General features: G+C 45.5%; 2 protein-coding genes across 3 annotated transcripts in view; one reads left to right on the top strand and one right to left on the bottom strand.

The window, feature by feature from the left end:
- Positions 1–351: 351 nt before the first annotated feature.
- On the top strand, positions 352–3,296 carry FAM25A (family with sequence similarity 25 member A). Its single transcript, XM_026504611.3, has 3 exons — positions 352–507; positions 1,860–1,922; positions 3,105–3,296. Exons 1-3 carry the CDS (start codon positions 435–437, stop codon positions 3,236–3,238), a joined length of 270 nt encoding a protein of 89 aa, XP_026360396.1. The 5' UTR covers positions 352–434; the 3' UTR covers positions 3,239–3,296.
- A 7,584-nt stretch (positions 3,297–10,880) lies between these two features.
- The window catches only part of GLUD1 (glutamate dehydrogenase 1), a 36,214-nt gene continuing 19,366 nt past the window's right edge, over positions 10,881–27,728 (bottom strand). The window contains exons 5-13 of one of the 2 annotated variants that reach the window (XM_026504622.4): positions 25,721–25,815; positions 20,879–21,058; positions 19,803–19,940; positions 19,469–19,606; positions 18,981–19,061; positions 17,968–18,091; positions 16,874–16,965; positions 13,228–13,290; positions 10,881–12,312 (exon numbers count right to left, since the gene is read on the bottom strand). In XM_026504622.4, the coding sequence (XP_026360407.1) occupies positions 12,193–12,312; positions 13,228–13,290; positions 16,874–16,965; positions 17,968–18,091; positions 18,981–19,061; positions 19,469–19,606; positions 19,803–19,940; positions 20,879–21,058; positions 25,721–25,815 (1,031 nt within the window). In that variant the 3' untranslated portion in view covers positions 10,881–12,192. Of the gene's footprint in view, positions 13,291–16,873; positions 16,966–17,967; positions 18,092–18,980; positions 19,062–19,468; positions 19,607–19,802; positions 19,941–20,878; positions 21,059–25,720; positions 25,816–27,728 lie in introns of both variants that reach the window. The other variant, XM_057308848.1, reaches the window with a different exon arrangement.

Below are 27,728 nucleotides of genomic sequence, written 5' to 3'. Positions count from 1 at the left end.
CTCCTGGCCTGAGGGGCCATCCAGGTTCCCAGGCCCCCAAATCCGCAAGCCCCTAACTAGGCCACCCTGGGGATCTTCCACCCTCTCATCCCACAAGGCAGTCAGGCCTCCTGCTTTGGGGGAGGGACATGTCCCAGAGCTGACTTCTCTGTCCAGTCTCAGCCCCACTCCCTGTCCCTGACCCTCACAGGGTCCCAGAATACGGGGTGTGAGGGTCTCATATGGCCAGAGGAGCAGTGCTGCAGTCATAGTATTGGGGCGGCCCCACTCAGCCTCTTCCTCCTGCCGCCGCCTACGCTGACTCACCACCTGATCTCCTACTTGGCTGGGGCGGGGGCCTGGGCTCCAGAGCCCAGGCAGGCATCAGAGGCATCTATAAAAGCACGCTGGTCCAGGCTCCAACATCCTGCTTGTTTGCCACCTGTCACCACACGATGCTGGGAGGCCTGGGGAAACTTGCGGCTGAGGGCCTGGCTCACCGCACCGAGAAGGCCACCGAGGAAGCTGGTAAGGACCCCGAGGCTCCTTTCCAGCTGGGCCCCTCTCCTAAGGCTCTGGGGCTGGGGACAGACTCAATTAGGCCTGTTGGACGTTGATGCCAGCAGACTGGAGGTAGGTCTTAGCCCCTTGAGGAACCCTGGCCGATCAGCCCCACAGGGATAGAATGGAAATGAGGGGTACGGAAGCTGAGGAAGGCAGCTTGGGTGGAGTCACGAGGGGTCCAGTGTCCCAAATAGGCCTCGCCGGGTCAGGCCCATTTCTGGGGGCCTGTGACTGAGGACACGAGGGACTCCAGCTCAGAGGAGGCCCGTAGGGGCAGGAGAGCCCAGGGGCTTGGGTGAGCCTCGGGTAGCTAGAATCTTTCCCTCTGGAAACCCGGGAGCCCTTCTGCATCAAAACAGCCTATTTTGAATATCCTCTACAGAAAAAGGAAAAATGGATTTTTATTTTTACCATCAGTTTAGAGCTTCAAAGATTTCTTCACTAAGAAACCATCAAGTCTGGTTCTGTTCAAAGTCAGCCCCTGGGGTTTATCCAAAGGACATTTTGAATTTTTTCAAGGTCCTCAGAAACCCTTTATTGTCTGCAGACACCTGCCACTGTTTGCGGCAGGCTAGTCCAGGTCCCACTGGGCATTTTGTGAAACCCAGCTCCGTGTCCATGTCCATGTCCGAGTTGGCTGCTGTGGTTCTGTCTGTCTGGCTGCTGCAGACATGCCTGTCTTTCATCAGCTAACCTGCAGCTGGCGTGCCCTGCCCTCTTTCACCTTCCACTGGCCCTGAGCTCAGTCTTGTCCCTAGTCTACAGGTGAGGGAACCAAGCAGCACAGAGACAATCAGAATCAGTTCTTCTGACTCCAGAATCTTCCGGTTCTAGCCACTGCCACCCAAACTTCAGACAGCTCCTAGGTGGTCAGAGAGTTCCCTTCTGCTGGAAGAATTGCTCTGGGGCCTCGGTTTTGCTGTAGGAGGCTTCGGGACTTGGCCTCTTGCTGCAGCCTCCATTGGGCTGAGGCAGGCCAGCAGCACACCTGAGAGGTGCCGGGACCCAGAGCCGGGAGACAGGCCCCACCTTGGCCCCAGGCCCCCGGCTGGCAGGAAGGCCTGCTCGTCCGCATTCCAGGCCTCGCCAGACCAGGCCGAGGGGCATGGAGAGCCCCGTGCCCTTGTCTGGCTCACTCAGCTTGTCTCCCAGCAGCCAGGCCCCACGGGAGTCTCTGAAGTAAGCCAGCCGGGGCCCTTCCCATGGGCTGCCTCGTCCTGCCTGGGGTGGCGTCCAGGATATCCAGAGCGGCCTGGGCCCCGCCTTGAGAAGCTGGCTTGCACTGTGCTCTCACTCTGGGCTTCTCATCTTTTCAGTTCATGCCGTGGAGGGGGTGGTCAAGGAGGTGGTGGAGCACGCTAAGGAGGCTGGAGAGAAAGGTATGGCTGAGGTTGGGGCTGGGGAAGGAGGGAGGGAGGGAAGCTAGACGCTGGGAGCAACCGTTCTCTGCCTACCCAGGCCAAACCCTGACCTTGATGTGGCACCCTTCAGTCGGTATGCAATTATCAACACTCATCGGAGACCACACACCACACTTTGCTAAAGCAAGAGCCATCCAGACAGTCCTTTCTGCGGCATGTTAAGATGGTGTCACGAACGACTGTGTGACAGCAGGCTTGGACAAAAAAACATTTCAGAGATAAAATTCTCTATTCATATAAATATAAATTTACGTAAATGTTTCTATGTGTGTGCGTGCCTTAGTATAGCAATGTAAAAGTACCTCTTTCCTTACAACAAAATCGATTCCAGATGGATCGAGGGCTTATGTATTAAATACATGAAATCATTGGGGCGCCCGGGTGGCTCAGTCATTGAGCGTCTGCCTTCGGCTCGGGTCATGATCCCAGGGTCTGGGGACCAAGCCCCGCATCGGGCACCCTGCTCACGGGGAAGCCTGCTTCTCCCTCTCCTACTCCCCCTGCTTGTGTTCCCTCTCTCATTGTGTGTCTCTCTGTCAAATAAATAAATAAAATCTTAAAAATAAATAAATAAATACATGAAATTGTTAAATTGTTAGAAGAGAAGGTAGTAGATTTGGATAATCTGGGAGAGGAGAAGATCACTTTTTTTTAATGATTTTTTATTATATTATGTTAGTGACCAGAGAAGATCATTTTAAATATGACAGAAAACCTGACAGCCATAAAGGAAATACTAGGTAAATCTGACAACATAAAATTTCTAAATTTTCCATTAAAAAAAGTGATAAGCCGTGCCAAAAGAAAAACCACAAACTGAGGAAAAACATTTGTAAATAGAAACGAACCAATATAGAAATGACCAGACGTTAGAAGCAGGCAGCTGACAGAGAAACGTGGTCTGAGTAGGCAGCGGGCCCTTGAGCGGAGCAAATGCTGTCTCACTCAGAGTTGCAGGGAAATAAATCCGCCCTTGAGTGCATTCCTCCAGGAGCCCTGCTGCCCTCTGTCCCCTCGGGGCTCCTCCAGTAAGACCAGTAAGACCGCCACATCCCGCAGGCCACTCCTGGTGACACTAGCCCTACCAGCTGGACATGTTTACTTAGCTCACTGGACGCTATTCTGCTTTCTTCCCGACAGCCCTTGCCGATGCCTTAAAGAAGGCCCATGATACAGGGGACAAGGTGGTGAAGGAAGTCACGGAGACGGTGACCAACACAGTCACAAATGCTGTCACCCACGCAGCGGAAGGCCTGGGCAAACTGGGACAGTGAGCACGTCCGCCTCCAGAGGGCTTTTCCTGAATCCCAATAAAAAGCTGTGAAATGTGTACACTGAGCCCTGGATTTTTTCCTGTTTGGATGGAAACACTGCCTGCATCCTGAGTGTCCCCTCTGCAGGGGCAGGGGACCCGCGTGTTGGCAGCTTCTAGGAGTCAGTAGGTCCCCATGATTGACCAGTTGTGTTGCTCTCACGTTAAGATTTCTCACGTCGGCATGGAGCTCTGGAAGAATTGCTAGGGTCTGTGCCTCATTTCATAAGTGGTTATTTTCCCAGACTCTACATATAGCTTTCAGACACCTCAAGGCTCCCAGGACATCCCAAGGGAGGAACATTATTCGACTCACATGTTCTTTGGGCTTTCCTTGAAATGTTCTTACAGGCCTCCGGGAGGATCACGGACCAACCTGACTGAGAGTGTAGCAGGGCAGGCTTAGGCAGTTTGAGATGCTTCACATTCTGAAAGAGACTTTAGAGAAGCATTTGAGCTGGACAGACGGTCACAGAATCAGGTCAAGTAGTAACTAAATCCACTGCTTATTGGCTGTGGAAGCCACTGTTGGATCTTTCCCCGAGACTTGTCAGGCCTAATTGGCGGCAGTGGCCAAGAGTGCCTGGCCTCCTCGCCTTCCTGCCATGAGGGGTAAGCACCGTAAAGTTAAACATATGTGTAAGCGGCATTTAGCTTAACATGTTGGATTTTAAAAAAGGAAATGATTTGTAAAGAAAAGGTGTCACTTATTATTTTGCTGGAAGTTACCTGTTCTTTGCAGAAATGAGAAGAAAAGGTGTTTTAAGGAGCACGTCAGTTGGTCACCACATTTCTGTCCTTTTTTAAAGTGGCTTCACAAGTCTTGAACAGCCCAGGAATATCCAATGTCCTGGCTTGGAACATTTGCCACTGTCCAGCTAGATCTGGACTCTGTATCTTGGTTTGGTTCCTGAAGACTTTTGAATTCCCCCAGTCTAAACCCTAGCTCAAAAAAAGGAGAGCACTGTGGGTGGCAGAGTAAGCTGGAGCCCTCTTTGGATAGCAATTCCTCTTACCAAGACTTTATTCTTCCGGTGCGCACAGGTACACACAGACGCCTAGAGGGTGAACACAGATTCCTCGTGGCCTGTTTGTAATAGCAAGAATTGGAAACACCCTAGCGTGCCCGGCAGAAATCACTTGGGTGGGAAGTTTTGCTCTGCGTAGTAGGTCTGATGCATAATTTAGAGTTGACACCTCTCATTTCTAGTGTATTGTAAACCATATCGCAGCTTGAAAAATGGGACCGTGCCTAGATGGCCACCAAAAGGGACTGGTTAACAATTTTTGCACGTACATATGAAACGGAATACCCCATGACTGTCAAGAAGAAGGAAGAAAATGTACATACACCATATGGGAACATGTCCAAATAAATTATAAGTATGTCAAATACATATGTAGGAAGAGTTCATTTTTATAACGCAAACTCATACTGGTGGAAGAGAAAAAACTGGCAGCGTGTATACAGCAGACATGTTAGTAGTGTTCATCTCTGTGTCCATGGGAATAGGAGAGATCTTCATTTTCTACGGGACACAGATCCATGATGCTTGAATTTCAGAGAAAACCAACACAGATAGATTTTTAAATGTCGAGGCAGGCACATATTAGCTTATTCAAGATCGTTTGCTGGTGAAGGGCTACTCAAAGTTTACCAGCTTGCAAACCTTGTTGTTACTACTTGGAGACAAGATAAGTGAAGAGCAGAGCATTTAGAAACTTTTACAAAAATTTGACACTGCCTGGACCTCCAGGAATGTGAGCAGCAGAGATGCTTGTTGAAAGGGATCGAGACCAGCTCTGGGTTGTTGAACTTGCATGGCAAGTTGTATGTGAACTAGTCACATGAGGCAGGACTGCATACCATGGTGTATTAGATTAACAAACCAAGAAATTGGTCCTTTGCCACAGAGAGTTGGAGAAGCACTGCCCATGGTTCCTTAACTTCACCTTGCTGGGTGCTGTTCCAGAATAAGTACTTCTAGCTCTCATTTTCTCTTTACTGTGTGTTGTGCAATGAGTGGTCTGACATCAGCCTCAACAAGGTCTAAATGTGTTATAAAAAGCAATAGATGGTGTCGTCCAAGAAATTGGTGGAGCAGGGACCTCCAAAAATTCCCTCCTCCATAAAACTAATGAGAAAACTGGCAAAAACAGTCAGAATCAACTTTTCCCCCCTGAATTCTTAACCAAAGGCTTACAGCAATCCAGGGAGCATTTATGTAGAACAAATTAAAAACGAACAAACAAAATCTTGTTAAGAATGGCAAGCTCTGTGATGTTTTTAATTTACCCTATTCTGTGCCCCCCCCCCCAGCCCCTACCTTCTCCAACTCCATTGCAGCCTTGAAAACCAATAGCCTAGCGGTTACTGGAAATAGCTGAATAGGGTTGGAGTTCCTTCAAAGCCTCATTCCCAGAGAACTGTGATTATTTCCCTTGACTGGTAGTTCCTAGGAAGACCGCATTGCCAGGCCGCCTTTATTTGTCGGCAGATAAAGGCAGGAGCTCACCTATTGTAAACAGCTTTTTCTCTGGGGCTGTTTGTTATAACAGGCTATTTTTTAAGCTGATGGCTGCATAAGATGGTCGATAACAGTTTGGGAAATCAATAGGCTAACCAAAGTGAAGAGCTTAAAAGGAAAAACTGGGGAATGAAATGTCCATAGGGACTTTGAAAATTCCAATATATTACTGGGAATCTAGAAGGCCATGCACATGTGGAGGGCTGTGCATGTTCTCATTAAAGACTGGAGAAGGCTCTAAGCTCTCACCTCTAAAAAACCTTGAGGCTCTGTACGAGCAGGAAGCGAAAACCGAAGCAGAGATATAAACTGCCCAGCTGAGTGTTGAAGGTGAGGCCCAACCCGCACAGAGTTCCCTGGCAAAGATGGGAGACCTATTGGTTCTGGATACTTAAAGAAATCTCTGTCCAGTCGTTAGCTACCCACTAAGCTACCTGAGGAGAAACTTCAATGGCAAAACACAACAAAGAAAACAGACTATAGAATTAGCTCAGAAAAGTCACTAAACAAACACTCAACAACAAAAAGCAGCAAGATATCTGGGGGGAGGAGTGTGGAATCTGATTTCAGAGTTGCCACATTATGTTCTTCAACACATCTAGTTTTCAGAAAAAGAAAAAGATATGCAAGGAAAGACATTATGACTCATTTAAAGGGGAAAAATGGAAACTAAGTAAGCCCAATGGAAAGGGGAAACTAATGGAAACCTAAGTAAGCCCAAATAATTGTACTTATCAAAGACTTTATTTTTTCCCCCAAAGACTTTAAATCAATTATTCTAAACATGTTCAAAGAGCCAAAGGAAACCACATCTACAGAATTAAAGTGTAAGATCAATAGCAAATAGAGAGTACACATGAAGGGACAGAAATTATAGAAAAGAATGGAAGATACTCCAGAGTTGAAAGTACAACTGAAATAAAATATTCATTAGAGGGCTCAACAGCAGATGTGAACAGGCACAGGAAAGAATCCGTGAACTTGAAGATATGTCAAATGAGATTATCTAACCTGAGGAACAGAAAGCCAAACAAAAGTACAAAAATAGAGGATTAGAGTCACCTGCGTCACTGTGCACCATGGGGGTACCAGAGGGAGAGGAGAGAAAGGGGCAGGAAGAGTATTTGAAGAAATATTGGTTGAAACAAATTTGATGAAAATCCAAGAAGCTCAATGAACTCCAAGTAGGAAGACTCAAATGGATGCACACCAGGCATATCCGAATCAAACCGTTCAAACTCAAATTGAAATAGATTCTTGAAACAAAAAATAAGTCATCGCGTAAAAGGGAGGTTCAATGAGATTAACAGGTGACTTCTCATCAGAAACCGCAGAGGCCAGAGGCAGGAGGATCATTTATTCAAAGTGCCGAGAGAGATGGTCAACCAGGAGTTCTAATGTCCAGCAACCACAGCTTTTTCTCCTCACATGGGTACAATCCGCTTAATGCACAGGACCACCCCTCATGCTGCCAACCCTGCGTGTCATCAGGGGAGGTCTGGTGGACCCAGCCCTGGCCTGTCCCAACGTCATGACCTGCTGCGGGGTTGTAAAGCCCCAAATACCGCCAAGTTCCTGCAACTCCCTGAGCGCACTGGTCTGTGCTGGCACTCTGTACCGCTGCAGGCGTCCCAGGGAGGGCGTGCTTGTAACAGCACCCGCCTCCACTCTGCTCACAGGGTACTTGCTGTGAACAGGTTTCCTCAGAAACTTTGGCCAACTTGCAACTGGACTCCCTGGATAGTTCCTGGGGTTCAACTCTAAGTTAGTGGAGTTTTTTTATTCCTTCATTTATTTTTAATCGAGGTGAAATTTACATAACATACGACTAACCATTTTCAAGTGTACAGTCCAATGGCATTGAACACATTCACAATGTTGTGCAACCATCACTCTTAGTTTTAAAATTTTGTTATAACCTTGGAGTGCTTGGTGGCTCAGTCCGTTGAGCATCTGACTCGTGGTTTCAGCTTGGGCTGTGATCTCATGGTTGTTGGATTGAGCCCTGGGATCAGCTCTGCCTTCAACGGGCTGTTCTGCTTGGGATTCTCTCATCTCTCCCTCTGCCACTCCCTCCACTTGTGCACGTGCGCTAATAGAAGGATAAATCTTAAAAAAAAAAAAAAACCAAAAACACCCACTAGCCAAAAAACCCACTTTGTTACCACCTCAGAAAAACACCCCATACTCCTAAGTAATCACGTCTCACCCCAGTCCCTGGCAACCGTGCTCTGCTTTCCGTAACCGTGAGCACCTATTCTGGGGACGCACAGCATCTAAAAGGACTCGTACAATATGTGACCTGGCGTGTCTGACTTCTTTCACTTACTTAGGTTTTCAAGGTTCATCTAAGTTGTAGCGTGTTATCACCACTCCTTTCCTTTTCATGGCTGAAAAATATCCCATTGCATGTAAATACCACTTTGTTTTTCATCAGTATGATGGGAACTGTGGGGTTTTGTAAAGGTTTTTATCACATTTATAAGTTCTAGTCCTGGCCGAATGTTTTGTTATGAAAAGGTCTCGAACCCTCTCAAGTGCTTTCCCCACATCTATTGAGATGATTGTTTTTTCTTTCCCTTTCTTCTATTAATGGAGTGTATTACAGTGATTCTCTTATGTTGCACCACCCTTGCATTCCTGAGGTTGAGTTCTACCCGGTCATGATGCGTGACACCTATAGTGAGCTGTTGGATTCAGTTTGTTAGTATTTTGCTGAGTAACTTTGTGTCCACAATCATAAGGGATATTGGCATGGTTTTCCTTTTCTTGTGATGTCTTTGTCTGGCTTTGGTATCAGAATAACGCTGGCCTCATAGGAAGTGTTAATTCTTCTTTAAACATTTGTCATTATTCATGAGACCTGTCTGTGTAAACTTGGATTGAGCAATGGTGTCTTAGCTCTAACACCTGAAGCACAGCAACCAAAGAAAAGAGAAACTGGACTCCGTCAGAAAAAAAAAAAAAAAGCAACTCTCGCGTTAAAGGACACCATCAAAAAATTGAAAAGACAACACCAACAGAATGAAAGAAAATATTTGCAAATCATATATCTGAAAAGGGTCACATCCAGAATATATAAAGAACTCTTAGAAATGAAACAACAGAAAGATAACCCAATTACAAACGGGAAAGAGGGCACCTGGGTGGCTCAGTTGGCTCAGCGTCTGCCTTTGGCTCAGGCCATATCCCAGGGTCCTGGGATGGGGACCTGCATCAGGGTCCCTGCTCCGTGGAAGCCTGCTTCTCCCTCTCCCTCTGCCTGCCACTCTCCCGCTTTGCTGTCAAATAAATAAAATCTTTTAAAAAAATGGGAAAAGGATTTAAATATAATGAACACGTAACATTTAAAGTTGTTAGAAGTGGCTGCCCCTAGGGAGTGGAAAATGGGAAGGTTGGGTGTATAGAGGCATCAGCTGCTGTTCACAACAAGACTCGAAGAACCATTTGGCTGTCTGTCCAGTAATACTCAACAGGGCACTCCTCAACTCCTCAGGGGACATTTGATAATGTGAATACATTTTTGATTGTCGTATCTGACAGAAGCCATTGGCATCTAACAGGTAGAGGCCAGGGATGCTGTTAAACATCCTGCAAAGAAAGCACAGGACAGTCCCCAAGATGAGGAACGACCCGGCCCCAGCTGTCGATAGCATGGAGGTTAAGAAACTGCCTAAAAACCACTGTGTAAGCTTTGAAAATCAACACAAAGGAGCCAATAAAGTTATTTGTGAAAAAAAAATCGTAACACTAGTATTACAAAACAAAACAAGTCTTTCACAGGGGTCTCTGTACAAGGCCTGCAGATCTAGTTTCCTTCCTCTGCCACGCTTGGACTGTTTGAATGTACAGCGTGGCTAAGAAAGTCTACTAGGGAGGTTTAGGGAATAATGAATTTACTTGAAGCTGGTGAGTTAAGACACTAAGGTTTTTTAAAAAAAGTAAATCACCAATCCTACTGAGTTGCTAGAAGCACTGCTTAAAAAAAAACAACAAACAAAAAACTGCCCCAAACCAAAAACCAGCTTTTACGTCTCACTTCCCTCAACTTTACTTCGGGGAAGCACGACCCATTCTGGCGTAGGGATTTTCGAGGCGACAGTGAAGTTCCTCATGTGCAACCTAAGCCGTCTGTGGGTACTTCGCAAGTAATTCCCTTGAGTATTATACTTAAGTTTTTAAAATTATAAATAGTAAACAAACTAGAAAATTTCAGTGAAGCTGAGGACTAACTGACCAGGATTTTCAAACTCAAACCCCCGGAAACCCAAGTTGACACCAGCACTCTGCTGTCTATATAGGTAGCAAGCACGGTTCAGTTTTTCTAACATTAGTATCAGCAACACACACATCAACGTCTATCTAATCTTTAAAAAAAATAGTACGAATAATCCCAATATAACGCAAAGGCCACCAAAGACTGTCATCCCCCTTACACATGACCTGAATTGACTGCCCCACCCGGTATTGTTCCAAGTATTCTGGGACTTGTTTCCCTATCATCCCCCAACCCCACATTTTAGTGCTCCACTCAGAGGCAAGTAGACTGAAGAGCTTGGGAAGGGCGCACTGGGTCTTTTGTGCCAGGGGGCTTGTTTACCTACTGCCTGACTTGATGCTCAGAACCGCAGAGATGTTCTGGACAGAATAGGGACAGAGTCCAGCTGAAAGCTGAGCTCCAGATTCGGCTGCTAAGGGACTGGTGGAGTCAGGTCTAGGGTCTAGTTCCACTGACCGTGGTTAGTATTCTGCCTTAAGGTGTTATATGCTGTGGCTCAGTTATTAAAAACGAAACCCTAATCAATGAAGTTCCTTCATTAAAGAAGGTACTAAAAATTACTTGGGTCTATCAGCTTTGAGTATTAGAATCTCTTCTCCAAGAATAGCCATTGATACTGTTTAACAGAATGAAACTCGAAAGAACTCAAGAATAAAATCTGGGCAGCTGATAATATAGTAGAAAGAAATGTTACATAGGTGGTTATTTCAAAAACTTTAGAATCCCAACTTAGTTTTATTATTTACTAAAAGAGTTACTATCAAATATAAAAACACAGAAACACAGGAAGCATAAGCTTTGGAAAAGGTAGACTTTTAATAACTGCTTTTATCACCAGGTTAAGTCATGCAGTTACAAAGTAGTTAGAAATTTCTGAAAGGATATTGTTGTTTAAAAAAAAAGAAAAAAAAAAAAGCTCATTCTTACATAAATAATATCTAGTACTTCATTGGGACACTACTGTTTGAAAGGCCCTGGCAAATTAACTCCCAAACAAAACGCTCAACCCAAGGTTGTTTCCAGCCCAGTGGTAATGAAGTGTGCAGTATTCAGGCCTCTCGAAGAGGACACCAAGTCAGGCCGAGTCGGTGCCATTGGCAGGGCTCGGAGCCGCCAGCTAGACTCCAAAGTGGGAGCCCAAGTGGTTTTTTTCTGGGACACTCTACTTGAATTATTGTTCAATTAGACAACACAGTACATCTTCAAAAGAGAACAATTAATTAGCATGATAAGGAGGTTACTGCACTCTTTGGACTATAGGTCATAATTATGGTTAGTAAATTCTGACAGTCTTAACAAAAATAGCCTCCACCATTTGCAGGTATGAAGATAACTTAATTCTCCATCGGACTTTTTATTTTTGCTGGACAACAATACATGATTGATAAGCTATAAATGATACTGTTTTATATTATAAAAATACTAGCTTTGTTTCATTTATTATGTTTACAGGCATTCACCGCTTGAGTCAAGGTTAGGCTTGGTAAGTGATTAAAGGCAATTTTATTACAGCAGCATGTACTTATTTTATTCTAAGAGAATAAAATGCATAAAGAGAAACAGATTTTATTTTTGTTGCCATCTGTAAAACTGAGTTATTTTGCTGAAGTAAAATACCAGTAACTCACTTGAGGACCATGCCCCCTTCTGAAAATGCCCCCCGCCCACTGCCCAGAGGCGTCAGAGTTACAGCACGTCTCAGACTCGTCCAGAGCCGAAGCGGTCAGCAACTGGCTGCTCTTGGGCAACAGGTGTGCTCCTGGCCCCAGCTCTGGGCCCAGCTCTGACCGCACTGGGAACAGCCACGGAGCAAAGCAGCACAGACAGACTGAAGAGACCTTTCCTTAACGGCGAAATACCCAAATGGCTCTCTGGCATAGGTAATTTCTACTTTCATATTCGTCAGCTTGTACGTGATCCCCTAACCTTAATTTCTTTTTTCTCAAAAGGGCTGATTTAGACTGGCTTGTTGAGAATGATGTCCATTATCTAGTAAGTCGAGAGAGAGACAGAGAGAGAGAGAGAGATTTCTGTGGTTACATGTAAACTTGTGAAGGGTCTGCAGATGAAGAGGGGAACGGGGCAGTGAGGAGGTCAGCCACACTCCGTCTATGTGAAGGTCACACCAGCTTCATTGTACACCTTGAAGACTTTCTCAATGGCGTTGACATAGGCGGCCGTTCTCAGATCCAAACCCAGGTTGTACTTCATGGCCGTGCGCATGATTTGCTGAAAGGCAGGAGAACACACAGTGAGGACAACCCTGACTCGAGCAGCTGGGCCGTGAACACACGAGGCACACACGGGCCCGGCGTAGGTGAACCTGCCCCCCGTCAGTGCAGGACTCGGGCACCGAGCCCCGCTGGGAAGGACGAACTCTCCTGAACTAAGACATGCTCTACTGACCAGGCGGCAGTAAGAAGCTGCCTCAAGTACGAGCTGTCTCTCTGTCCTTCAGACACCCTGTTACTGCAGCGAGCTCGCTGTTGAACTTGGTGATAGTTCTGCAGAACTAGGAATAGGGTGCCGAAAACATTCTGGCGTGAGCGGTGACGGCTACGTAGTCCTGTGAAGATACTTAAGGTTGCGGATTGTATACTTTCCAAGGGCGAATTTATGGCATGTCAGCGATATCTCATTAAAAAAAAATTAACAGCAAGCACCACCATTAACGTCCGCTTACGCGTTTTCAACTTGAAGCCAGGTGGACAGAATCTGAACTCAAGAGGAAATTAGGAAAACTGGACTCAAATTGCGTTTAAGGTCTTGAAATAAGGACCAAGCGGTCAAAACACCTCTCACTCGCACCCAGTTCTCTCGTGAGGCAGTTTCCTGCGGCCACACTGCAGCGCTGTACTGAAGGGCGACCAGGCTGGCCGCCTAGCGGTGTCTCGCTAACCGCCACCACCCCCGCCTCATCTGCTATTATTATTGATTTCCAAAAGCCTGGTCAACCTACTGAAGGCCCTGACAACACTGCCCATCACTTGAGCCTGAAAAAGCGCGCAGTTGGCTGCCCAGTCCTGAGGAACATGTACACGGACCGCTCTCTGCCACCACGCACGCTCTCTGGCCGCCGAGAGCACGCGGCTGAGCAGCACGTCGCGTCAGGAGCGGCCACGCAAAGGGCGTCTGCACACGTACCCTGGCAGAACGCTCCATGGTGTAAGCTAAGCCGGAGTGCACGATGTCTTTCTCGGAGGCACCCTGAGGGGAAAAAGAGGAGAAGTTTAACAAAACCACACACAGACACGCTTCATTTATCAGAGCACAAAGGATTCTTCAATCACTGCACAGCCAGACAGGACGGTTTTGTCTTCTGGTAAAGATACATTTAATGTCTGTACGATATCTTGATAGCTATTTACATAGTTGTGTTTTAATCACTGTTTGGTTTTCATTGTATTTGACAGCAAACAAATACTCATGAAGTAAGATCACGGTAAAACCATGCACACAGAAAAGCCTAGAGCAAGAGACATGGGGGCGAGCAGGGAGCTCAGCACCAGCCGCCCCTCTGAGAGCAGACGGACCACAGCAGCGCGTGATACCGTTCACTTCCCCAGCCAACAGGGACACTGCACGGGGCCCAGAAGGATCCCGGCTGTGTACTCAGCAGTGCCACCAGTGTGGGAAGCTGGACAGCGCTCAGCAGCAGCTCCTTATTATCCCCTCATTCCACGGAGGAGGGAGCCGACGACCAGGGAAGTTGGCCATGGGTACAGACAGCTATTTTTAGAGCTGGGATATAACCCAGGGCCTTCGACCACCAAGTCAGCTCATCTCCTTCCCATGCCAATTATTTCCGTAAGTCAAACTGTTTCAACAGAGTCCTCTATCTACTTATTTTTTGACGCTTTCTAAAATTTTAGGACAATTAACGATCGCCCCCAATCTAGTAAGTCCTACCTAGCGGTCAAATCAATCCTGCTATGCCAGGTGGAAACTTGAAACTGGGTCACCGACCAAAGGGGTCTATGCTGACCTTCGTCTAGTTAGCATTCTCCTCACTTCAGAAGGTGTGTATCTGTAACATCTGTATTAGTTAGAAACATCTGGGTCAAACTTTGTTCTGTCCTATCAAGTTAGGATGAAGAAAAAAAACTTCCTTCACAGGTGGGTTACTGCTCTTTCTCATTCACTCATTCCCTCATGAAACAAGGAGCAGCCACTATGTGCCAGGCACTCTTCTAGGCACTGGGGGCAGAGCAGAAGAAGAAATAATGAAAATTCTCTGTTCTCATGGAGTTTATATTCTAGTGGGGGGGGGGGGCAGCCTATACGCGGACTTAAAACCAGAACTCTGAGGGAGACTGACAACAGCTGCTGACCGGCAAAGGAAGAGGACAGAAAAGCGACCACTGAATTGGGCAGTGCTGATGCCACTGGTCACCCGGACAAGAACGGTTTTGGTGGGGTGGTGGGCGTCAGTGAGGGTGAGCACAGGAGAAGAACTGGAGACAGCATACACAATTCTTAAGGACGTCTGCTATGAGCGAAATAAAAATGGCAAGAACCAAGTCTGGAAGGGGAACTGGGATAGAGACTGATTTTTTTAAGACTGAATTCAGCACATTGACAGGAATGACTGCTGATGTGGGACAGGAGGGAAGGGGGGCTCAAGCAGCGCATCTTGGGGGGGGGGTGAGAACAGGCCACTGGGCTTAGATGGGGGCACCCAGAGCTGCTCCAGAACCAGAGGAGAGGCAACAAGAGACAGCGCAGGTGCCAGGAGCCGGGGACTGGGGAAGTGTCCTCTGTGCACAGATCACGGGTCATGTGCTGGCGTGAGGGGCAGAGAGAACGAGAGAAAGTGGAACAGGGAGAGGCCGGAGAACCGCCAGGCAGCGCCAGCCCGCTGCGGACTTGAAGTTCAGGTCAGGAGGAAGCAGTGAGCAGGGCCTCCAGCTCACAGGGGACAGATGTGGAGGGAGCGGACTCAGGTTTCATCTGGGTTCAGGTGTTGGCAAGGGGGTATGCTGAGGCAAAACGAGACGGGGGGTGACTTAATGATAGAGCGTGGAGTTTAAATTAGACAAGGAGAGGACTGAAGACATCTGGGGGTGACAGGGGGCAGTGAAAACCGGGGGGGTGGGGTGGTCAACGATGTTGGTCCTGGCAGGACCAGAGCATGGCCGAGGAACTAGAGGGAAGGAGCTGGGAAAAAAAAACCCATTTTTTAGACTGACACTACAGGACTCCTACAATAAGTCAGTAAGAGGTGAGAAACAGCACTGAAGTCTAACATTTGAAGCACTGAAAGCATCTGGAAAATTGGGAGACCAACATACTGGGCAAAGATTATTTAAACAAGGATAAAAAGCAAGTTTTCGTGGCTGCCTTCCTAACTGGCTGTCCTCTTTCACACTCCCTTCTCCAGGTTTCAGTCGGCAGCTGCATGCCAGGCTGTGCCAGGACACAGGCGGCCACAGGGGGGAGCAGGACGCCCATCTAAGGGCAGCAGCACGTCCCGGCAGCGCAGGGACACGTGTGATGGACGGATGTGTGCGACTCCGGCACGCGGCGGGACCTTCGGGGCTGGGATACTCCAGCAGGGATCGGGTCAGGGCATTGCAGACAGAGGAACCAGAACCGAGAGAGACACGGCTCTGGGAAAGATGAAGGTTCATTTAGGGCAACGGTTAATACCCAGAGTGGCAAAGCACCTTCTCTTCTTCAAAACAAAACCCTAACTTCCCCCCATGTTGCAATCTAGTCTTACATTACTTTCCATGACTGCATATTTCATACAAAGACATATTTATTATAACTTAGCCATTTCCCAGCCATGTGCATGCAGACTGTTAAACCTAATTTAAAAACCTGACTGCAAACACTGTTCCAATGACATCATCACGCGTGGAGCCATTCCTCTCCTTTACGAAGATTTTCTCAGGATAAATTGGATACATTCCCAGAAGAGATGCTATGATATGTCCACGGGCAGGAGAAGCGTCAGAGCTCTTCAAATTTTCCCAAGAGCTGCACTGACCTGCCTCGTCATCAAAGAAAAGGTACACTGTTTCTCCACAGACACGGTGACCATGAGAGCCATTAACGGTTTTCGCTAGTTTAATACATTAAAGAAACCTTATTTTAATTTGTATTTCTTTACTGAGACTGAACATTTTTCTTTTCTAGGCCTATTTCCTATGACTTTGTTTCTCACGTCTCTGCCATTTACTGGGGAAGACGTTCTCTTTGTGACGTGTGAGCGCTCTTACTCCGTCCCGTCAACAGCTCATTCACTCAGATGCCTTTTCTACCTGCTTCCTTTCAGGCTTGTCATAACCACACAGCAATTTCAATTCTTCATATAGTTCAATTTCATGTTTACTTTTGTTTCTATTTTGTGGAAAGCTTTTTTTTTAAAGTTTGTTTATTTATTTTTAAGCAATCCCTATGCCCAACGTGGGGCTCAAACTCACGACCCAGAGACCAAGAGTCACACGTTCTTCCAAACTGAGCCAGCCAGGCGCCCCTCATGTTTACTTTTCATTTCTTTCTGTTTCTCTGAAACTTAAGAGTTAGAATACATAGTAGCTCTTCACAATTATGTTAGAATCACCTGCTGAGTCACCTGCATTACAAAAGTATCAAGACCAGAAGAACTGTTATTTATTTTAAACTGAAATTCTTCCTTCACGTTTCGAATGTAACGAGAGAGCAGCATACGAAGCACACACAGATCCCGTCGTTACCGTCATGCTGCTGACCGCCCATCACCCCAGGCCATCTGCCCGAGTCTACAGAGGAGCGGGCTGTGTGTGGCCTGTCACAGCACACTCACCGATATCCTGTCTTGGAACTCTGCTGTGGGTACAACGGGAATAGTTCCACCATGCTTTCCGAATTTTCTTTCCAAGCTCTCTTGAACAGACACTGCAAAAAGCCAAGAGGCGAGGTTAAAATACTGCTAGTAGGAAAAAAAAAAAAAAAAAAGTAGAACCAGAAGTAGTCTCAAATATATCCACAACCCAGAAACAACTACAGAGTCTAGAAGCCTTGGGAGCGCCTGGGAGGGTCAGCTGGTTGAGTGTCAGTCTTTGGCTCAGGTCATGATCTCAGAGTCCCAGGATGGAGCCCCACGTCTGACTCCCTGCTCAGCGGGGAGCCTGCTTCTCCCTCTCCTCCCTCTGCCCTCCCCCCCTTTCACTCCCTCTATCTTGTTTTCTCTCAAATAAATAAAATCTTAAAAAAAAAAAAAAAAGAAGCAACACTAATGCCATAAATGGGTTAATCATTTAGAACTCTGCCAAATTGCTATATAAATGTGAATTTAGGTCAGTGCTCTGTTTCCATAACACCCATTACCAGGGTTTTTCCTTGGCTCTGTTAAAAAGAAAATGCTGAGGGAAAAAGAAACGGAAATGGATGGAACACTTCACCCAGATTCTCAGAGTGGGCTGAGTGAGGCTCAGCTGGAGGTCTTGGTCTTACTTCAGCTGGACCAAACTGGACCGTTAACTCTGGAGCCTACTCTGGTCAAAGAAAAACCGCATTCTCATCAGAAGACTCCAAAAATTCTTGACACTAGAAAGGCCTTAACTAAGAGCAACCCGAGATCAGAATGGAGGATTACCAGCAGGAATTCCTGGTTTAAAAGGGTACTGCTTCTATTTACTAACTTGTAGATTATGGTAGTGGACATTACAGCACAGAATAAACATCTGAATAGAAGTATATCTGAGAAGTTAGTAAGTTGACTGCCCATAAAGAAATCGTATATTTTTGGTCCTAAGACTCAAGAGAGAATAATTTCCTGTTCTGAGATGAAATGCTCTAGGATTACAAAAAGGAAATTAGTCCTTTTTAAGCAGAAGCTTTTTCCAGCCTTCTAGCTGGCCCCAAAGATGATTTCTGAACAAGGTCTTCAGAACTCACTGAGCAAGTGGTAGTTAGAATCCCTTTCATATTTGAAGGTCAAACGGCCGTAGCTGACATGATTCAGATTCTTCAGCCACTCAAAGTAAGACACGGTCACTCCCCCAGCATTCAAGTAGAGATCCTATACAGAAGACGTGACAGGGAAGACATCAAAGCAATGAGGATGATGGTTTTAGTAAATGCTTTCAATGACCATCAGAGCTTCATTTTAATATCAAAGCAGATTAGGCTTTCAACCTCCCAAATATGTCTTAGATTGTATTAGGAATTTCACACTGAAATTTAACAAACATCCTTTCCAATCCAGGTGAGGTTCTCTCCGTTTTGAAAAAAAAAAAAACTTTTTTGTTTATTAACCAAAAAGCATTTGAGCGACTTTGGTTAGAGTGTCTTCTCCACCAAAAAAAGTCTTTTAGACAACACTGCTGGTCTACCAACTGCTGGACTGTCCGCAGCGTGCCTCACGAGAAGATCAGCACCCCTTCTCCTACTATCTAAGGGCAGTCTGTTTCAGTTAAATTGAAATTTCTTAAGTGCTTTCAACAGAAGTTTAAACGCATCACAAATCCACATTCATCTCCACTTGCAAATCATCTTCTGGTATAGACCCCATGCTTACCCACCCATAACCCAAGCACACATTTTTCCTATGAGCTTTCTGAGTAAAGCAGCAAGGGACATTTGAAATGCACAAGGTTAGAAATTATGGAAAAGCTTAGAGTTTAAGCTAGAACTCATACTTCTAGCACAACAGACATTATTTATAGAACTGGATTCTTACGCAGGCTAAATACTCAAGAGCCTGAAGCTGGAAGGTTCAGGTCCAAGTGGAAACTGACAGGCTTTTTACACTAACCAGCCTTCTACTTTATTTTCTTAAAAGCAAAATACAGATGAAGAATTCATTACAGCTTTGGAAATTTAAGAATGATCCCTTTCTCTCCCCAATTCGTCACAGAAGACAGTTACGATTCCGAGCACATACAAAACCTGGTGAACAGATGACTTACTGGAATCACCATGATGTTCCTCTCCAGGAAGATCTTATCAGCCTCTGGAGTTGTCGGCCCATTGGCACCCTCAGCAATGATCTGCAAGACAGGCAGGACGTACAGAAATGCCAGCAACACCATCGAATCCCTCCACTGGGTGTAAGAGATGTGTTTGTATGGGCAGAACTCTAGTTTAAGTCTAATTAATATGAGTTATTTTGTTCTATAAATAAAGTGTATAAAACTACTTTTCATCTTTCTAATTTCCCTAACTGTTTTTTGGAAGTTTGGTTTAAGAGGAAACACATGGTTTCCTCAGGTGGCAGCACAGCTCTGTGTATATACAAAAAGCCATTTCATTTTACACTTGGGTGAATTGTGTGGTATGTGAATTATAGCCCAATAAAGCAACGAAAGAGAAAAAAGAGGAAAGCCGATTTAGAGCTCTTCTCTCATGCTCAGGGTCATTGCACATTGGTAAGGCCCTGGTTCCATCAGGCTCTCACCTTGGCTTTGACTCTGGGTGCATTGGACTTGGTCAGCTGCTTCTCACTGGCAGCAGGGATCAGGATGTCACAGTCGGCTTCCAAGATGCTCCCTTCATAGGGCTTTGCCTTGGGGAAGCCCAGGATTGATCCATGTTGCTGCAATTGATCGAGAAGTCAGAATTAATGGCTGTACCGCAGTTTCAATGATTATGATTAGCGCCCATGATATGAAGATACAAGCTCTTTGGGCTGCATTTTGAAAAGTAAACAATGGAAATAGAGTTTAATAAGACTTATTTCAACTTTATAATATTCAGGGTAGTCAGACTGTTCGGATATTAGGTTAACATACCAATTTGAAGTCTTCCAGTTCCTTTGGGTCAATACCATCTGGATTCCATATGCTCCCATCAGATTCACCAACACCAATACATTTAGCACCAAAACGATGTAAATATCTCATAGAGTGCAGGCCCACATTACCAAATCCCTATAAAGAACAATTATACATGACACAAAAACCCAAATCCTAGACAGATGGTAAGAGTCATATTCTGACCAAGACATATTCTATTAGTTTAGAAGTCATTCTCAGGGGCACCTGGGTGGCACCGCGGTTAAGCGTCTGCCTTCGGCTTGGGGCGTGATCCCGGCGTTATGGGATCGAGCCCCACATCAGGCTCCTCTGCTATGAGCCTGCTTCTTCCTCTCCCACTCCCCCTGCCTGTGTTCCCTCTCTCGCTGGCTGTCTCTATCTCTGTCAAATAAATAAATAAAATCTTTAAAAAAAAAAAAAAAAGAAGTCATTCTCAAAATCCTTTTGCCACAAGAAACAACGTATAAGAGGCTTCTCTTCAGCAATCAGTTTTTCTTTAAGAATGTGGAGCCCAATCCTCTGATACCTGTGAAGAAGTTTAGTTTGGTGCAGCCTTGTTGGCTTATAAAGGAATGGCGGTAGTGTCAGTCACACTGCACAAGTCCTCAGTCCCTGATGACCAGATGTCTTATGGTTGTAAAAACATTAAAGTCACTAACTGGGAGGAATACGAATTCTAGTCTATTTTAAAGTAGCAGTCAACTTAATTTAGATTCCTCTCAGTAAAATAACCAAACACCAGGCAAATTCTTCCTGCAAGTTGAAATCTGGATCATTGTGCAAACATATCCCCTTGTGAAAAAAATTTCAATTTAAATACTGACCAAAAGAAGTTGGTGATAGCTTTGTATGTATTTGCAAGATACTTAAAGTAGTTCTAGTCACATGAATCATACAAAGATTCAAAGATTAAAGAGTGTATTATTCTGGAAACATCCACTCTAACACTTAAGAGATTTAAAGAATGACATTTTAAAAACTGCAAATCTAAAAACACTGAAAAACCTATTTTATGTTTATCAGTTATTCTTTAAGACAGCGAACATTTTTACCTGAACAACAAACGTTTTATCTCCAAACCCTGGTGTCATTCCTAAAATACTCATGTAAGAAGCTTCGTTGATGAAATTTTCAATCCCATGGAAGACTCCCCGGCCGGTAGCAGAGATCCGCCCATGGATCCCGCCCTGACTGATGGGCTTACCAGTAACACAGGCATGGGCATTAATATCCTGCAAGAGAAAAGTCCAAACTTCACGTTTTTGTTTAACTAATTTGCTCATGAGGACTACATGTGTGCCTATGGGTACACTTTCACCAATAGGGAGAAGCCTCGCTTTTTCAATTCCTGTTCCTAGAAATATATAATAAAACAGACCATATTTTCATGGGGCTCCTGGGTGGCTCAGTCGGTTAAGCATCTGCCTTCGGCTCAGGTCATGATCTCAGGGTCCTGGGATCGAGCCCCACATCGGGATCCCTGCTTCTCTTTCTCCCTCTGCCCCTCCCCCTGCTTGTGCTTGCTTGTTCTCTCTCTCAAATAAATAAAATCTTTAAAAAAAAAAATAGACTATATTTTCTAAAGGGAGAAACAAGGTTTTAAGAACTTACATCATTAGTACAAAAAACAGTATCACAAAAGTAGAGATAGCTCTGCTTACAACTATTATTCCTTCCAAAGTATTTAAGCCCTATTAAGTCGGATACATATCTCACATGTCTCTTAAAATTACCATAAAACCTGAGCACGTCACCAAACACAGCCTAGCAGGAAGAGGCATTATGGTAGTCCTGGTCAGACTCAATGTTGTAAAGATACTCTTCCACCAAATTAATCTACAAATTCAATAAAATGCCACTTAAAAGATAATATTCAGCTTCACCTAAAAGAATAGATTAACAAAAGTATTCAAGAAATTAAAACAAAAAAAGATAATATAACTAACGGGTTTGTAGGGCACTCTGGAATGCCCACCAAAATAAAAATACCCATTGATCCAAAGATTCTACTTCTAGGAATTCAAATTTTTTGTGTATTTAGTATGGTATCATTTGAATTAGGAAAACAAAGAGGTACACGTGGGCGAGACAGAGAGGCTCCTGCCTGTGGGTTGAGTCGAGGCTCTCTGGAAGCAGCAGTCAGCTCTGGGAGGCAGGGAGAGTAACAGTCTTCACCACCCATCCTCCTGCACTCTGCGAATTGACAGTATATTTTTGTTCAGGAACAACTATCATCAGAAAAAACAAAGGGCTTGGGAGAGCTTCCCTTCCAACATACATCAGATATACCATAAACTGTAGCAACCAACAGACTGATGAGTGGGGCAGGAGAAACTACATGGTCCTCATATACATAGGAAATCAACGTAAAAAGAAGAAGTGTTTTAAATTTGTGGATAAAGTACGGACTACTAAACTTGCAGGGCAATCCGCTACGCATGGCAAGCAAGATGGAAGGCTTTACCCCACACCATAGTCCCTACCCTCCAACAGATGTTGTAGCTGGGTGAGTTAAAAAGTAACCTGGTCTTTATCTGTACTGTTTATTTTTAGAGAACTTAGAATTGTATTGGCTCTAGACTGCCAACAACAAAAAAAAGAGTTAAAAAATAAAAGAAAGCGTCTGGTAAAGTGATTTACAGAAATCAGTAGTTTTCCCACAGTTCCCCTTCATGAATAATTAACACTGAGAACCCAGAATTACGAACCTAGTGCCAAATGCTTTTACACAGTGCAAATGCGAATGCTGGAGCTGCTGACAATCCCGTCTGAGGTCGGGCCCGGTGCCAGCCGCCCTCCTCCCCAGCACACCTAACTGTCCCAGCAGCCCCATGACAACACGCCCTCCCTCCAAGGCCTGCACTTCTGGGCAGGATTAGACAAATGGTGAAGCATGTTTAGCTGTACATCTGGAAATTAAGTAAGAAAAACCGTGACTTCCTTACCTTAGGCCCTGATTTTGGATTTCCTATCACTTTAAGAAGGGAAGTATTTTGCCAAGGTTTAGCTGGCTGTGCCTCACAAAACTTTCTTTTGTGGTCACCTCTGGGAATAAGCTATGAATAATGAATACACTGCCTACCACTTTGCACTATGCCGTCTAGTGTCTTGCTTAAACAGAACGAGAGACCATATCCAGAGCTCATTTAATATCAAAAGCTGACATGGAAAAAGCATCATTTTGGGGAATGGCAGTTAAAACCAAAATTCTTTGAAGCGTCTCATACGGCTCTTGTTTTATTTCAGGGAATTTATGCAATTTACCTGATATAATACTTATGAATACTTATTGTTTTGTGTGTTTTACTAAGGCGTGGGTACTATTCAAAGTGCATTACACTACTATTCAATTAATCCTCATTAGCTGCTATTACTTTTGTCATCTTTCATAACAAGCAGACGGAGGCCCAGAGAGCTGAAGGCACCTGCCACAGGTCACGGAGCTGGTGTGTGAGGGAGCCAGTTCCAAATCCAGGCTCACGCTCCCAACCACAGACTGCACCCTGTCAGGACCTCAGGCTAACGTGTGAGTCCCTCCCACTGCCTGCTGCGGCCCCCTTCCTTCTCTGGGGGGGAATAGTTCTCCTCTTCCCCAAGGCGCATCTTTCCACTAGCCCCCCCCCCCCCTTAAAAAAAAAGATTTTATTTATTTACTTGACAGACATAAAGAGACGGGGGCGAATCTCAAGCAGACTCTGCACAGAGCCTGGAGTGTGATGTGGGGCTTGATCTCAAGACCCTGAGATCATGCTCTGAGCCGAAACCAAGAGTCAGATGCTTAACTGAATGCACCACCCAGGCGCCCCTCCACTCGGGCCCTTTAAAGGAGAATTCATGAGGCCTTTACTCCCTTGGAAGGCTCTGCTACCTCTACTGTATCTTTCTCGCATCGTCTCTTGCGGATGAATCTGGGGCCCACAGCCAGTCAACTTGCTAGCATCAGCAACAACAACAACAATAATCTTTCTCTTTGGGCAACAGCCACCTTTCAAGTTCTCATTCTGCTGTCCAGTGCCGTTTTTCTCAGTGAAGGCTACTCTTCATGCCCTATTTCCCTCCCTCAACACCTCCCTGCAGCCTGGCTCCCCTTGCAGTCCCACAGAGGATCTAACTGCCCAACTTGTCCTGACCGGAAACCCTCCCTCAACATCACGTGGAGCTCAGTGCTTCTGGTTTTTCTGCAACTGAATGCCTGCCCTGTGTATCACTCTTCAATCTGCGCACTTCTCTCCAGCTCCAGGGCAGGCCAGGATCCCCTCTCTTCTGGGCTCCTGCACGGACTCCTGGCCCCAGCAGTCCCGTTCCCCGCCACACACAGTGAAGCTCAAAATGCCTCACATGTGCTCCCAGCTAGCACCCCACCGGCGCCCTTCTGTTTTCAGGACAAAGACCGAAGTCTTCACTGTCACTCACAGGGGCATGATCTGGTCTGACCCTCTTCTAACTGGCCTCTCTTAGGCTCTACTCTCTTGCTTTCCACTCTGGCTACCACAGTCTTCCCTTAGTCTCAAGTTCACCTCTTCTGCACCCCAGAACTTTACCCAGTGGTTCCTTCGGCCTCCAACAACACTCGAACCCCTGACCCTTCCCCAGTTCATCCTATTTGTCGTTCAGAGTACACACCAGAAGCTTACTCCTTCAAGGAGTCCTTTTCTGACTTCACCTGTGAAGGCTTGGCCAGGCCCTGTTACGCCTTGCCCCAGCATCAGAATTCCCCCTGCTCCCATTTACCCCAACCGCACTGAATACCTTGCTTGTTTGGCAGAGGCACTCTGCATATACATTTTTTTTTAAACTTTTTTTTTTTTTTAAGATTTTATTTATTTATTCGACAGAGATAGAGACAGCCAGCGAGAGAGGGAACACAAGCAGGGGGAGTGGGAGAGGAAGAAGCAGGCTCATAGAGGAGGAGCCTGATGTGGGGCTTGACCCCATAACGCCGGGATCACGCCCTGAGCCGAAGGCAGACGCTTAACCGCTGTGCCACCCAGGCGCCCCCTGCATATACATTTTTAATAAATATATTTTCAACTCTCTTTCTCTTCCTACCCCTTAAATGTTTTTCAAGGTTCCATCCGTTCCAAGAATGGATTCCTTCTTGCGTTCTGTATTAGTGGCACTACTTCTGCTTGGTTCCCCAGACTCGAGTCCTCCCGGTTCTTTTCCTTGCTAACGCGCATTTCCTTGCTAACACCAGCGCTCTCCCAGCCCCCACAATCCCTGGGCTCCAGTACAGCCTAACAGCACCAGCCCAGTCTCCCTTGAGAGGGTCAGCACCAGAGCCTCCCCTCTCACTGGCCAACAAAACAAAAAACTAGGGCTTATTTTTGTCTTGGTTCACTTATTTCTTCACTCTTCTATTATGCTTCAAAATAGGCCTCATCTCCAGGCAATCTGACCTCCACACTGTGTCTCCTCCTACCCGCAACCTCCCCCCCCAATCTCCATGTTTAAATACCCATTTTCCAGGTGTAGCCCAGATACCTCATCCAGGAAGTCTTCCTTCAGAGATGTAACTCCATCCTTGTATTACCCCATCTCCATTCCTTATCTGCTTATGTGTCCTAATTCCTCTTTAAATGAAAGCTCTTTGAGGGAAGTCAGAATTGAATGCTTCTTTATTTCCCTTCTAGTGTCTTGCACCATGTCCTGCCCTGCCATTTCTGAGGTCCCATCCCCAGCTTTCGGGACGCGTAGCATGTAACTGAAAGCTCAGTCCATGTTCACTACATTTATGGTTTGTGACAAGAGAGACAGAAGTAAAATAACATGCAAATCAAGATACAATTAAGGGGGAGGAGGAGAACCCAGCAAATTCTCCGTCCACATGCAATCAGTTTGCTAATTCTTATAGATAGCACATGAAGCCCTCAGGGCTTCTGGCGGGTACTCACATAGTGCCCTATGGTGCTGGCATAGGTGTCAGCAATCCAGGACATCTCCCGCTCGCCCGTGCTCATGTCTGGGGCAGGCACGTCAATGCCAGGACCTGGGGGCACAAGGAAAGGGCATCATACCAGCTTTTAAGATCCACTATCTCAAACACACAGATTCTTGTAATTTTCTACAATAACAATGCTACCGTGGTTAGAAAACTTCAGATTTCATCTGGGTAACTACACAAAGTCACAGAAATAATCGTTAAATGTTTCACTACAAAATTTATTCACACGCGGTGTTACGTGGTAATTCCTCCCTCTGGCGTTTCCTTGCTGCATGTTTGGAGTTAGCTTTGCATAACACACATAAGCCACTCAATTGGACTTCTGAATATGTGAGCGTAAGCAAATCAGTGTACTCCTCTTGACCTCAGTTCCTTGAACTGCAATTAAAGAGAACAGTACCATCTTGCCCTACGTAAGCATGCCTGCTGTGGTTAGGGAGTGTCTGTGTATGAGCTAGCACAGAAACATACCGCTTACTGGGGGTGTAAGCCCACCAAGTGGAAAAAGAAAAAACACACATTGCTGAAGCAATTGTGTTAAGCCCCGTAGGACTTTCACCCGTGCTTTGACCTGTTATTCAAAGCTTACTCAATGTACATCAAGTTTTAGGCCTCGGCTCTCAATTCCTCAAATCACACCAAATTAGAAAGTTTGAGGATAGTAAGTTAGTCCACAGGCAGCAACAAATGCACTAATACCGATGGTCACACTGAGATCTCAGGTAAAAATATGTGAAATGATGCCCACTCAAATCTGTCAAGGGAGGAATACACAGAAATATGCCTATGAGAACAGTAAGAATCAAAACAACTTATTTAGTGGGTCAATTAAATAAAATATGCTCTATCTACATAAAGAAATACTATGCAACCATTAAAAAGCCTGTAAGCCTCACCAAAACACCTTATGTGGAAAAAAGCAGGTTTTGTTTAGCATGTAGAGTACGTTCCCATTTACATAAAACTCTCTCTCTCTAGCCCCAGACCCCCGTATAGTATCTGTGTGCCTATTTCCATGTGTATATACAGTATGTGTGCAGAAGTTTGGAAGGATACGGATACCTCACACCCGCTCACTAGGTTTCCATTTTGGCCTTGTTTATAGCTTTCTATATTGTTTCAGTTGCCTAACACAAACTCATTACCTTTATAAACAGAAAAACACAACTTTAAAAATGGTTCAGCTATGAAGTTTCCCAAATAAGGTTCTTTCTAAGGGCTGTACTTGAGTTGTGTATTTTCTTACTTTTTAACCAACTGAGCAAGGTACATTTTATTTTATTTTTTAAAGATTTATTTATTTGAGAGAACGAGCACAAGCAGGGGTGAGGGGGGGAGAGGAGCAGAGGGAGAAGCAGACTCCCTGCTGAGCAGGGACCATGATCTGAGCGGAAGGCAGATGCTTAACCAACTGAGCCACCTAGATGCCCAGAGTAAGGTACGTTTTAATATTTTCCTACACTTTGGGGCCCAGGTCCAAGGTGCTGTGTTTCTCTGCACAGGCTGTGATGCAATGGATACGTAACTCGTCTAAGGTAACTTAAAAATGGTCAAGCTTGCTTTTCACACCCCTGCACCCCCCAGCTCATCTCTCATTCTCCTGTGTCCCAGCACACTTTCCCTTAGGCGGCTTCTAAATTTCATGAAGCCTGACTTCCCCAAACCACTCTCCCCCATATAACTCTCCTCTCCTTGGAAGGACTAATGCTCCATCCTAGCCTCACCATCTGACAAAAGGGCTCTACTGTTTCCATTTGCTCACAATGTCCATTCCTTGAGAGCAACAGACTTCAGAGATGTACGTAAAGATTTGTTTGATCATACTGCTTTTCTCCCAAGGTATAAATGACAAATTGCTTCTGAATCCTTCCAGAGGCAACTATGAAAATTTTTTTTGGCAGTAACAAATATCAAGTAAGCTTGCTGCGTCAAATCACAATTCCAACTGGAGAACAGCA

This window comes from Ursus arctos, unplaced genomic scaffold (assembly GCF_023065955.2).
Source record: "Ursus arctos isolate Adak ecotype North America unplaced genomic scaffold, UrsArc2.0 scaffold_7, whole genome shotgun sequence".
In the NCBI taxonomy this organism is placed as follows: Eukaryota; Metazoa; Chordata; class Mammalia; order Carnivora; family Ursidae; genus Ursus; species Ursus arctos.
Note: the sequence above shows the minus strand (reverse complement) of the source record. Positions and strands in the feature narration are given on the sequence as shown.

Bases quoted from the DNA above. Each gene is read 5' to 3' on its own strand.
- FAM25A (XM_026504611.3), top strand. From the start codon at position 435: ATGCTGGGAGGCCTGGGGAAACTTGCGGCTGAGGGCCTGGCTCACCGC. The intron at 508-1,859 runs GTAAGGACCCCG...TCATCTTTTCAG, and splicing joins GAAGGCCACCGAGGAAGCTG to TTCATGCCGTGGAGGGGGTG. The intron at 1,923-3,104 runs GTATGGCTGAGG...TCTTCCCGACAG, and splicing joins TAAGGAGGCTGGAGAGAAAG to CCCTTGCCGATGCCTTAAAG.